Genomic DNA, 12954 nt, shown 5'->3' with positions numbered 1-12954 from the left:
GTTGGATCCTGAACTGCTGCCTTTTATAATACTTCCACTGAGGGGTGCCAAAGTTGGATGAACATTAGTGATTCAGTGATACAGTAAAGAGCATTTTGACAGTGAACATGCGCCTCTTGAGCCCCTCCACTTTCTCTCAGCGGGCCTTTTAATGTGTCCTCGTTCCCTAGTTTATTGTCATCATGAGCTATTTTCCTGCCCGTCAGGCTAAATGTTGGCCCGCTCTCCTCCTGCTGACTCAGTTCACTGAGCTTCAGTGTGCGTGCAAACGAGCAGTGTGTGACTCATTTAGTTGTTATCTGCAGATAACAAGAAAATTAGGCCGTGATCTTGAGATAAGCCGATGGAAAGTGTATGAATGTCCATAATGCAATGAGTCAGGTTGTTTGTTTTAGACATCCAACATCCAGGTCAACACCTCTGGTGACCCAGTAGACTAAAAAAGCAAATGTCAATCCCAAACAAACGGAAAGAGTGATCAGAAACCACTTAGTTTAACAGTGTCAGTCCTTAACAGTGACCGTATCTGACACATTATTTCAACCTTTATGTGGCTGTTTTAGTGCTCTTCATCGTTTTGTCTTTTTTATTTCCTCCATAAGTGAGAACATGTCGCTCTGTATAGGTGAACATCTGCTGCTTGTGATCACCCTGCACCTGCGTTTCAGCAAATGTTTGAACAGTTTCACAATATAAGGAAGGAGAGCTCGGAGAAAATAAGAGACGTTCATCTACAGCAGTCTGACAAACAGCAGCTGATGTTACATCAGCGCTCCTGCACAGCTCTGGGGTCAGCTGGTTGTAATGGTCACGGTCAGAATGTGTTGGTATTTGTGTTTTATTGTTTTATGTGTTTATAGCAATATCATGTCACAACAGCTGTCTGTGTGGCTGCTCAAAATGTTTGTTGATAAAGTATGTCTTCATCCAAAATGCAGAGTCACAGTGGAGACTCATTTGGATAGTTACACTATTACAATTTGTTTTACTATGACATGTACTTATTATTATTATTGTGTAGAACCTGATCATTTCTATTTATACTATTCATAAGATGCATTAATTATACAAATTGAGTGAAAACATATGTTTTAATTTGTGTTTAAATCAGTTAAATCAGATTCCAGACCAACAAAATTATCTGGTATGCGAAGAATGCAAATAACGTTTTATTTACATTCATATGTGGACGTGTGTTCCCAACTTTGACAAACATATGTTAGGCTGTGTGAACTGAACAGGACCACAACTTTGAACTTGTTTAAACTACAGCCAGCAATAGCAAATGAAAGTTAACAAACACACCCAAAGATGAAACCAACAAAATAATAGGCGCCCCACATAAGGCCAGTAAGACTAGGAAGACAGCAGCCAGTTACACGTTGTGTGTAAGTTCAAACTTAACCTAGTTATAATGTAAATTATTAACAAGTTGTGGTTTATGCATTGCTAAAATAAAAGCTGTTGCATCATGGAGAATAGTTGCAACATATCTAAGTTGCAACTAAACAGTTACATACAGTCAGGTCCATAATTATTTGGACAATGATACAGTTGTCGTCATTTTGGCTCTGTACACCACCACAATGGGTTTTAAATGAAACAATGAATACCTGCTTAAAGTGCAGACTCTCAGCTTTCATTTAAGGCTTTTTTCAAAAATGTAGTATGAACCGTGTAGGAATGACAACCTTTTCTTCACACAGTCCCCCGACTTTAAGGGCTCATAAGTATTTGGACAAACTAACATAATCATCAATTAAACAGTCAGTTTTAATACTTGGTTGCAAATCCTTTACAGTCAATGACTGCCTGAAGTGTTGGACACATAGGCATCATCAGATGCTGGGTTTCTTCCCTGGTGATGCTCTGCCAGCCCTTTACTGTAGCCGTCTGCACTTCCTGCTTGTGTTTTGGGTGTTTTGCCCTCAGTTTTGGCTTCAGCAAGGGAAACGCATGCTCAGTTGGATTCAGGTCAGATGATATGACTTGGCCATTGCAGAACATTCCACTTCTTTGCCTTAAAAATATCTTTGGTTGCTTTTGCAGTATGCTTCAGGTCAATGTCCATCTGCACTGTGAAGCATTGTCCAATGAGTTTTGAAGCATTTGGTTGAATCTGAGCAGATAATGGTGCCCCAAACACTTCAGAATTCATCCTGATGCTCTTCTCAGCAGTCACATCATCAATAAATACAAGAGAACCAGTTCCACTGGCAGCCATACATGGCCATGACATAACAGTATCTCCACCATGCTTCACTGATGAGGTGGTGTGCTTTGGATCATGAGCAGTTCCTTCCCTTCTTCCTTCTCTTGTCTTCCCATCATTCTGGTAGTTGATCTTTGTTTTATCTGTCCATAGTATGCTGTTCCACAACTGTACAGGCTTTTTAGATGGTTTTTGACAAACTCTAATCTGGCCTTCCATTTTTAAGGCTAACCAATGGTTTGCATCTTGTGATAAACCCTCTGTATTTATTCTAGTGAAGTCTTGTCTTGCTTACAAGAGCAGCAGGATGAAAGCTGAAGTGTTTGGGGCTACATTATCTGCTCATATTCAATTAAATGCTTCAAAACTCATTGGACAATGCTTCACAGTGCAGTTGGACATTGACCTGAAGCATATTGCAAAAGCAACCAAAGACATTTTTAAGGCAAAGAAGTGGAATGTTCTGCAATGGCCAAGTCGTATCATCTGACCTGAATCCAACTGAGCATGCATTTCTCTTGCTGAAGCCAAAACTGAGGGCAAAACACCCAAAACACAAGCAGGAAGTGCAGACGGCTGCAGTAAAGGGCTGGCAGAGCATCACCAGGGAAGAAACCCAGCATCTGATGATGCCTATGTGTCCAACACTTCAGGCAGTCATTGACTGTAAAGGATTTGCAACCAAGTATTAAAACTGACTGTTTAATTGATGATTATGTTAGTTTGTCCAAATACTTATGAGCCCTTAAAGTCGGGGGACTGTGTGAAGAAATGGTTGTAATTCCTACACGGTTCATACTACATTTTTGAAAAAAGCCTTAAATGAAAGCTGAGAATCTGCACTTTAAGCAGGTATTCATTGTTTCATTTAAAACCCATTGTGGTGGTGTACAGAGCCAAAATGACAACAACTGTATCACTGTCCAAATAATTATGGACTTGACTGTATGCTCCTAGGGTCAATCTATATCGTAAAATGTCACACATGCCCTGCTCTGTGATGGAAAAATGCCTGCAGCAAAAATAACAGGCGGCTCTGCTTTCAAACATCATCACTCAAGACAAGGTGTCATCAGTTTAAGACACACCTTGAAGAAGGTAGCCCTGTTGTAGTGGAAATGCAAATCCCTGCTGTGCCAAGCCGAGCCAAGCCAAGACTATCGAAAAGAGGAACTAGTAGGTGATTTAGTTAAGAAATCACTCATAGTTACAAAGCCTCTAGTGTTGAATTTATGCCCTCATGTACACGGAGCTGGTGCAACCTAGTGCTGGTGCATAGTGGCAAGAACATAAATCTGCTGCACTGAACAACATAAAAAAATCCACACACTGAGACACAAACTCTAGTCGAAACCTATTTTTACCACGTTGAAGTGAAAATGTTGAGACCGCTCGGCTTAAGGACACTCAATAATTGTCTCATCAAACAAACTGGGAAAAGTGATGAGTTTCAAACTGGCCAAACAGCCATCAAAGTGTAAAATCAAATGTCTGCAGAATTTGAGTGCTTTCAGCCCTGTAGTGATTCATCTTCTCACACACAGAGGATCTTTGGTTTAGCTTTTTTCTTTTAAACAGCACCAAGACAGTTAAACTGTCAAGGAGAGGAGAATCAGCCGTGTGTGTGTGTTCAATTAGGGAGCCAGTACCTTCATGCAAACACGAGTTTGAAAACAAAAAGAGGCCAGAATGTTAGCGGAGCAGGTCTGTGTGTATGTGTGCAGTGTGTGTGTGTGTGTCTGGGACAAACAGATCTTTGTCCGTGCTAGCGGTGCTGTCCAGGCACTTGGCAGAACAGCTAAAGAGCCAAAGGACCCCATAAAACACCATAATAATACTGGGAACAGGACACACACACAAAGTCTTTGAGCTTCACTTCCTCTGTCTACAGTTTCAGGACATGAACCCCTGAGTTCCTCATCACTGACATATTAACCCTCGATCTGCAGCACTGAGGTGTTCGGGTGTTGTTGCCCCTCTGAAACTGACTACAGTCGAACACACTGCTGAGGATGTAGAGAGCAGAGTACAGCCATAAACACCACAACAGATGCAGGAGAACTGGGGACAGCGTGGAGAGGTACATACTAGTCAGGGCGTAGTTGGGGTTCTCCACTTCCATGCGCTGTAGCTGAGCTCCCAGGTATACCTGCAGGTGGACCACAGCAGGAAATGATATCATTATAAAACAGTATCAGTAATTAATGGTGTAAGGCAGGCAGCAGACTCCAAAAAAGTTAATCTGGTGTGTTGTCATGGGTAAAATGACCAAAAGTGAGGCTTTCCCCACAAATCATCAAAATAAATGGACAGATTTTTTGGGAGTTTGGTGTTGTTAAGCAATTCTAGCAGCAGTTCACCACTTTAGTTTAAACTAAAATATCCAAACAACTATTGAATGGAAGTTTTGTACAGACATTCATTAGCAGGATTTATACTTATGCATCAGCGCTATGCAGAGCCTACACACGTGGCCTACACCACCGTGAGCATTTATACTTGTGCGGTGGTGTGTTTGTGTCACTCTGCAGTTACACTTCCAAAACACTAGTCGGAAGCAGGGTTTTAAGTGCTTTAGTTGGTTGATTCAAAACGCACCTAAAACACACATTGAACATGTACACAAGTACACAAATCAGCTTCACTATAACTTGCAGCATTCACAGACAAAGCACTTGTCTTTTATTGGACACATTTTCTCCACAAATACAACATGCTAATGTTTTTAGCACAAGCCCATGGCATTTTACATTGTATAAATTAGCCTAGCAACAAGCGGAGATTTCCTCTGTTCATCCTCTTAAAATGCTATTTTGTGGAGGCTTTATTGTCTTCACAATTTCTTGTTTCTTAACTCTTGAAATTAAAGTAAATAAAAGCTTTGTTTCCACTGAGGGAAATGGTTTCAGCTTACAAAAATAGACAGGAGGTCTGCGTTGCCACGACCTGTAGTTACATTTTTGGGGAGGTTCACGTCAGGCTACAGCATAGGATCTACGTAAATGCAGAGCCTATGCCGTAGGTACTGTGTCAAATCGATGCAGACATATAAATCCTGCATTCGTCCCAAGAGGATGAATCCAAATGACTTTCATTATCCCGACTTTTCCTGTAATGCCACCTGCATATCAAAGTTTTCACTTATCTAGTAAAATATCTCTACAGCTCCACTTATGGTCATGGTTCCCAGAGGATTCAATCCTATTGACTGAATTTTTCCTATCATCATTATGAGGTCTTCTTGGATTATATTTAGTCCAATTAGTTGAAGTAGACAGGACTGTGAGGTTGTGAAGGAGTATGTTAATGTGCTGATGTGTAGTTTGTCTTTGAAAACAAGCCACATATGTTTTCACTTAGATTTTGTTGCTGCTGTCGTCAGTACCTTGATGTCAATGCCTCGTGCTATGGAGGAGTTGTTGAAGAACCTGGCAGGAACCTTTGAGGCTAGGTCGGGTTCTTCTCGACCAAAACCAAGATTTAAGAGGATTTCCTCTGGATCCTCCTCGTACAGATCCAGCAGCTCTGACACACTGTGGACACACACACAGGCATACAGTCAGTAAGTCAGTCTGTAAGTCAGTCACTTAGTCAGTTAGCTGGTGAGTTAGTCTGCTGGTTAGTTTAGTCAGCCTAACCGCAGGTTAAGGAAGGTCTCCTCTGGGTGCTCGTCTGACTGCTCCAACACCTCTGAAAAACTACGAGAACACAGACAGCCAGTTAGTACTTTGCACGCATAGCTTTATGACAGTGGGTTAGTCTGTTAGTGAGATAGTTAATTATTTAGTTAGTAGGGCAGTTAATAAGTGTGATGGCGCAGCCGCCCTGGAGAATGCAACAATGCTCCGCCCCTTCCCTGCTCCTCAACAGCCCCACCTAGAGGAAGTAAAGACCAGAGAAAACCGGACCAGCAGCAGATGATCAGCCCCTTCAAGAACCCACAAAAGTTGTTTGTGATTGTTGAGGCACAAAATGACCCAGTTAGAGCTCATTTTGCAGCAGCTTTCAGAAAGACCACACAGACATTTCTGCTAATTATGGTATTATTAATAAATGCTAGTCATTTATAAAAATTGCCTGTTCAAAGCTTCACTAAGTAAAGTTTATAAAAATTACTTTTTGGTCATATTTAATGAAACTTTCACTGTATCCAGACAGTAGTGCATGAGACAGTCTGTGGAAAAAAATCATGTTCCTCCTCATGATGGTGCTTCTGATGGCATTTGCAAGAATCCACATGTGAACAAAAACAACCAATCAGAGCCCCTGGGGCCCCTAAGGCGCCTAACACATGCTGCTTTTTTGGTGCCCTCAAATTCATTGTTTTCAGGCATGCTCAAACGCCAGAGCGACACCGTCAGCTCTGCACTCAGGATTTCAGATAAATAGGCTATGATACGGTGCTTTTTAAGGTAACCTCAGATGCAACCTGCCACCATGCTCTTGAAAGCGGGCAAAAAAAAGCACACAATAGTAGCGCCTAGTGCACGACCTCACATTGTCCAGGCAGTAAAGACGTGGCACGTGTACAGCCCCTAATTTCCAGGGCTGGTACCTGCAGTTATTCCACAGGCTAGTTAATAACATGTCGGGCAGGAAATCCAAAGTGTGGGATCATTTTGAGAAGGTGAAGGACGAACCCAAGGTGATATGTAAACTCATCTTCATTGGTCGACTACAAACATGACGTATCATCTGAAACATGGAAGTAGCTACATGCCCATTAGCCACTTAGCACAATCATTACTGCTTTGCCGACAGCGTCATTAACAGGCACCTTAATGCTCATTAAGGTTGCTTTGCAATCTCAGACACAACCTGCCAACATGCTCTTGAACGCTAGAGCAAAAAAGGCACAAGAGTAGCACAGAGTACCCGACCTTGCATTTTCCACATTGCTAAAGAAGGGTCATGTATACGGCCCCTAACACAGCTTCAATCATGTCAATCACTGTTCGCGAGCTGCAGACAAACTGTCAAACTAGGCTGCACTGATCAAATATGACTCAAGAGTCTGTCACTGCATTGTCTATTTGTCATCTCAATTGTCCTAGAAACAAATTTTACTGTTAAGCAGTAAAATGAGAGTATTTGTGACCTGGCCGCCATGTTGAAAACAGTGGATCCAAATGAAGTACTGCCCGCCAGCCAAAGCAAACATTCTCTTTTTCAGCTAAACTGTACACTATAATATGTATCTGAGGCAAGAAATATGCAATGCAGTGACAGATCCTTGATTCATATTTGATGAGTGCTACCTAGTTTGACACTTCACAAGCAGTTTTTGATATGACTGACAGCTGCTTTAGAGACTCCTCGGCTCTGATTGGTTGCTTTCGTTCACATGTAGTAAGGCCAGGAGGAGTAACATAATTTGTTTTTCACAGAATATCTGTTTCATGCACTACAGTGTGGATCTAGTGACCATTTCAGTAAGTATGACAGAAAGTTGTTTTTATAAAAGTTACCAACTGTAGGCTTATTGGTCGACAAGAAAACATAGTAAATGCTTAACAGGTTTAAGTTAGAGGGGAAAAAGGAGTTTATATGGATCTCAGAAATGTCCTGTTTATGAGCTTTTAATGGCTAAAAATAATACAAATTCGTCAAATTCGACAGCAAGCAATAACAACTTCATTGTCAGTACAGGCACATCATTATTGCTATCTTAAAATGTGAACCTATCATTTAATTATGAGGCTCTGAGGTGTTTGCATACATCAGTGCTCTCAACAAATTAATTGCTTTTCTTCCTGACACACTCAGAAATCTGAAAAATCTTTCAACCTGCTGCAAAACTCTGTCACACTGACCACAACCCAGGAGGTTCTCAAACCTTGTATCAACAACATGGATAGATCACCCATGATGCATATCCCCTTATGAACCTTTACACACACAGTCCACCATTCCCCCTTCAATTTCTGGAACGACGCCCAACCCTGGCACCATCAGCCCCCACTCTTACCTCATCACCTTGCCCCGCTTACCCACCACCTCCAATAAATCAGCCTTCTGTAAGACTTTCCATCCCAGACACTCAGTTTGACAATGAATCCTCCAAACACAAATGTACTGGTGATACACCTCAGACATGAACATACATTTAAAATAGTTTTTTGACCACACCTGCTTCAAGATCTCTAAAAGTTTAACCCTCCAAGTTTCTAACAGAGCAGTGACACTGTGAGCTGTTCTTATTCTAACTAGAGTTGCTCCAATACCTATACTAGTGTGTGAAATGCCTCTGTTACTGCCTATAGTGCTGGACTGGGCATCAGCAAGTACGCCAGTCCACGCATTGATCTGATACCACATGATTTAGTCAGCTATATTGGTTGCATTTTACAATGGACCACCAGTAAAAGACAACAGGCACAGTTTACAATGCTTTAGTTTCAGGGTTGGTATTATAGAACTATTACTCTTTTTCTTAATAAAAGGTATCGGATCGGCACTCAGTATTGGCCGATTCAGTTCAGGTATCAGTATCAGGAAAGCAAAAATGGCATTGGAGCGTCTCTAATTCAAACCACTCAAATTTCACTGGGAGGAGCTCTGAGAAAAGTCTGGTTCATGTCTTCACTGTTGTAGGTAACATAAGTGGGAGAGTGGCAGAAAATACAACCTTTTGGCCAGAAACTAACCACAATGGTTTATTAAATCAACTGTGTGAATGTCTTTACATCTTCAAATACTTCTTACACAGTCTTAAATTACTGGTTCCCAATGCTTTTTGCTTTTGACCACTAAAAATGAAGCAATGTCCGAGCATAGCCTGACAAATACTGGACTTTGGAGGCCCATACCGATGTTGATATTTAAATACATATACATAGCATTTTACGGTTTCACGATAAAAGCTACCTTGTGTTTTGCTAGTTTAAACTTTCAATGAGAAGCAGCGACAAGAGGAAATGTTATGTTAGCATGAGCAGTAACTTAATATCGCTCTGACAGTGAACAACAAACAGTGAGGCTGATATCAGTGATATAAAATTACAAACAGTAATGCTGAATTTCATGCTGCAGTGTTTCCTGTGAATCCCTCGTGGGGATGGCAGACTCCGCCACTAACAATAAAACAACTTTAAAGAGGGGTAGAGTGGATATTGCTGGAAAAAAGTTATGTAACATTTTAAAATCGGGGGTTTCACGAAAATGTTACAGATTCTAACTTTAAGGGAAGACAGTATTTATTGTGTATAATTTTGTGGATTTTTTGGGACCATATGAGGTGGAAAGGATCCAGTCTATAATGGTTATTTTCTGAAACTTAAGCATTATTTTTATTTTCTTTAATCATGTTGTGTCACATCAGATTTTATCTTGGGACCCCCTGGTTAGTAACCTCTGCTCTAAATTCCTGGGTCTCAAAAACAGCACCTCGAGTTCTCTGCGGTGTCATTTAATTGGTTTGAAATTTAATAACAGCCCTCTGTGTCTCTGCCCCGCTCTACCTGCATTACTTCCTGCAGAACCCTCCATGAGTCTGACTGACGGCCGATGAAGTGAACTTACCTGGACACAGTGCTGCTTTTCCCTGATCCTGTGGAGTTCATACTTCTTCCTCTCTCTTTAAACTGACTCCTCTTCTGATCCGCCGCAAGACCAAAACTACACATTGACATACAAACAGAAGCATTAACACACATACACAGAGTTTAATAACTGAATGTGGGGAATAAGATAAAAGTCAACTCACCAGGATTCAGTTTTATTGTTACTGGACTGAAGATGGTTGGCTGCAGAGGAAAACAAGAAGATTTAGAATACTCATATATCAATAAAAACAACATTCTGTTAATCAGAAAGGAAGGCAGCACATCCGTTATTTTTATTATTTTATATGAATCTTTTGATATTTTTTTCTGATTGATTGAGAAATACAAGTCAGGAAAAAGTAAAGAAAATAAACATACAAATAACAGAATTCCCCCAGTGCTCAAGCTGGTCTTGAAATTTCTTTTGTTGTTCATCCAGCAGCTTCCTGAGAATTTACTGACTTTTCAATAAACCCCTCCCCCAGACAGTGACTGTCAAATCTATCTTAGCAACCGTAACTTGGCATGCCAGATCTGTCAAGCTGTGGATTTCTCCACACCTTGAAGTAGTGCACGTTACTACAGTAAGAGAGAAAAGAACAGTTTATCTTCTCTGACATAAGCTGTCATCTTTAGCATGTCTGGCTGACTAGCTTGCTACCTAACAACCTGGCATGTCATAAACAAACTACATTAGTCTGTGGGGTTGCAGATTACATTAAAAAGCTCCATTCACAACTAGCATATCCACTGTGTGGTTCTTCCTCTCTGTGTGGAGGACGTTTCAGGATGCTGTCAGAGGTTAGATTAACATTAGCGGCTCTGCAGGACAGATTTTGGAATGTTTACACCCATGCGATGCCATCTGATGTTACCAGAGACAGCGTTACATTGATTAGTCCTCATCGTTAAAGTCTTTTCTCTTGTAACGTTAAACGTGGAACATACTGTTTGAAAATATAAACAAGTGTGATAGCTAAGCATCCAACAGGGTTACGTTGGAACACAATAAGAGTCTGAGCTCATATTCGTCCTGATCATACTTACAATATTATGACAAACTAGCTGCTCTCTGCAACACTAAAGCAATACTGTTTCTTTATTTACATGTTTTCTCCATACAGCCTATCATCAACTGAGGAACTATACTTCAATCTTGAAGCACTAACTTCAGTCTTCAAGCATAATATGTGTGTATCCAGGTGCATATTTTAGACTCTTTCACAAGATTTTTGTTTTAAAATCAATCAACTGAAACTTAACAATTAAAAGCCTAGTCTCTTTTACTAGCACGGTGTGGCTACACATTTTGACAGTTAAAAGTCTGTCTCAATTAGATGCCTGGTCTGGTTGCCAAGCAGTTAATTTTTTTATAGAAGTTCTTTGGATGTTTAAAACCGGGTTGTTTGCTACCTCAAATTATGTGTCCTTTTCTCAATTACTCTATAAGTTATTCATATTTCTTTAGTCAGTAAGGATCCTCAGATCAAAAGAATCAAAAATGTTTTTTTATAAAAAATGAATCCAAGTTGTGAGGATTGTTTTAACAGGATAAAGTGGTGTTGTGTCGGTATGCTGGGTGCTGTAATCCTCGAGTGCTGTGACTCATCTCTGTCTCTGATGCGCTGTCTGTTGGAGCTAGATCAAATGGATGATTCATCACTGACATATTATCTGAAGCCGAACTTTTAACAAGTAATATTCAGACTGGTTTATATAAACAATTTGACCATATTTCCCAATCTTTCCTTGACAGTTTGGTGTGAAAGGAATGAAAGTCCTGTCCCAAATATAGGCTTAAGCAAATAATAGCCCAGGCTATTAATTGAAGTTTTACGGTAATTAAAAAAAGGTCAAGCAGAGACAGGGCCGGATGATATGGAGAAAATCCAGTGTCACGATATTTTTGACCAAATATCTCTACATCAATATTGCTACTATAGTGTAGGGTTGACTACTGGTTCTTTCACAATATGTTTACACAATGAGATTTTTGCTAAATAATCATCAGTAATGTGGATATAATGACTAAGTGGGTGAGTGCAAATAATAGCACAGCTAGAACAGTCTGGCAAGTTCAGAAAGTTACATAATTTTGCTGCAATTCAGCCTGGAAAATCAGGCAAAGACAACAGTTACAGTACCTAAAATCTAAGATGATATCTAGCCTCATATCACAGTCTCAGTACATATCAATATATTGCCAAGGACGAGCCAGAGACGGCTTTTTAAACCAACTCACAGAGCTAATGTAAGCTTCACTACTAGCTAGCTTTAACAAATAAATACTGCCAGTGACAGTTTTCATTTCAGTGAGCGTAGTCAACAGTCATCAGCTAATAAATGAGAAGCTGCTTTGGTCCACCTCGCTCTGAAATCAAGAACCCTCTATTTAAAAACGTACTAAGAGTTTTAAAGGTTAAATCTGCTGCAGCTCTGACTTTATAAATAACGCTGAAACAGGTTCACTTTCATTCTGTCAGAGAAATGAAAGTCATCTCCAGCTGCAGGTGTGACTGTTGTTATCTTTTGCACTGTATAAGAACCTGTTAGGACCTGTTGCCCTGCCGCTGCCTGTCTCACAGCGTCTCACGCTCTTTTCCACTTAATTTCAGCTGAATTTCTTTCTCTTTCTTTGAATCCGCAGTGCTTTCTCCTGGTTTAAAAGAGCCAGACGTGAACACCACTTGCCTTCAGACACTAATTCACTGATTCACTTGCACCTCATTCAGCCTGAATCCTTTAATGAACTAATTTACTTCCATCCCATTCACACAGTGACACTTTAATCCCCTCCCATCCTCCTGTTCTGACAATGTTTGACATCATTACAGCCCACTAAGATCTGTTCATACATGACATGTCATGAGTCTTCTGCACCATTGAGGCCTTCTGACACATGTCAACATGATTAAGGCACTTACTGTCAGGACATGACGATGTGAGGTGAGATTTAGGCTGATGACAAGAAGCAGAGAGTCTACTCAGCTAATGAGGTTTCAACAAATACTTCACCCTAATCTAAAAGTGATACCATTATCTTTTCATCCCAATGTCACATCCACATAAAGACTCAAATGGAGAAAGGTTGCAAGTCTTCAAATGTTGTAGTCATAATACAGACATTCAAATCACGTGGCAGGATAGCCAGAGTGGCAGCCTTTTTTCTGTGTACCATTACTATTGCAACAGCTGTAT

The 12954-nt window shown here is 40.5% G+C and overlaps 1 protein-coding gene across 2 annotated transcripts in view; it reads right to left on the bottom strand.

The window, feature by feature from the left end:
• Window positions 1-12954, bottom strand: part of itprid2 (ITPR interacting domain containing 2) — a 69412-nt gene that overhangs the window by 29388 nt on the left and 27070 nt on the right. For both annotated transcript variants that reach the window (XM_033613226.2, XM_033613235.2), the window contains exons 7-10: window positions 9918-9957; window positions 9734-9829; window positions 5598-5745; window positions 4301-4361 (exon numbers count right to left, since the gene is read on the bottom strand). In XM_033613226.2, the coding sequence (XP_033469117.2) occupies window positions 4301-4361; window positions 5598-5745; window positions 9734-9829; window positions 9918-9957 (345 nt within the window). The remainder of the gene's footprint in view (window positions 1-4300; window positions 4362-5597; window positions 5746-9733; window positions 9830-9917; window positions 9958-12954) is intronic.

The sequence above is a fragment of the Epinephelus lanceolatus genome, chromosome 14 (genome assembly GCF_041903045.1).
Source record: "Epinephelus lanceolatus isolate andai-2023 chromosome 14, ASM4190304v1, whole genome shotgun sequence".
Classification (NCBI taxonomy): Eukaryota; Metazoa; Chordata; class Actinopteri; order Perciformes; family Serranidae; genus Epinephelus; species Epinephelus lanceolatus.
Note: the sequence above shows the minus strand (reverse complement) of the source record. Positions and strands in the feature narration are given on the sequence as shown.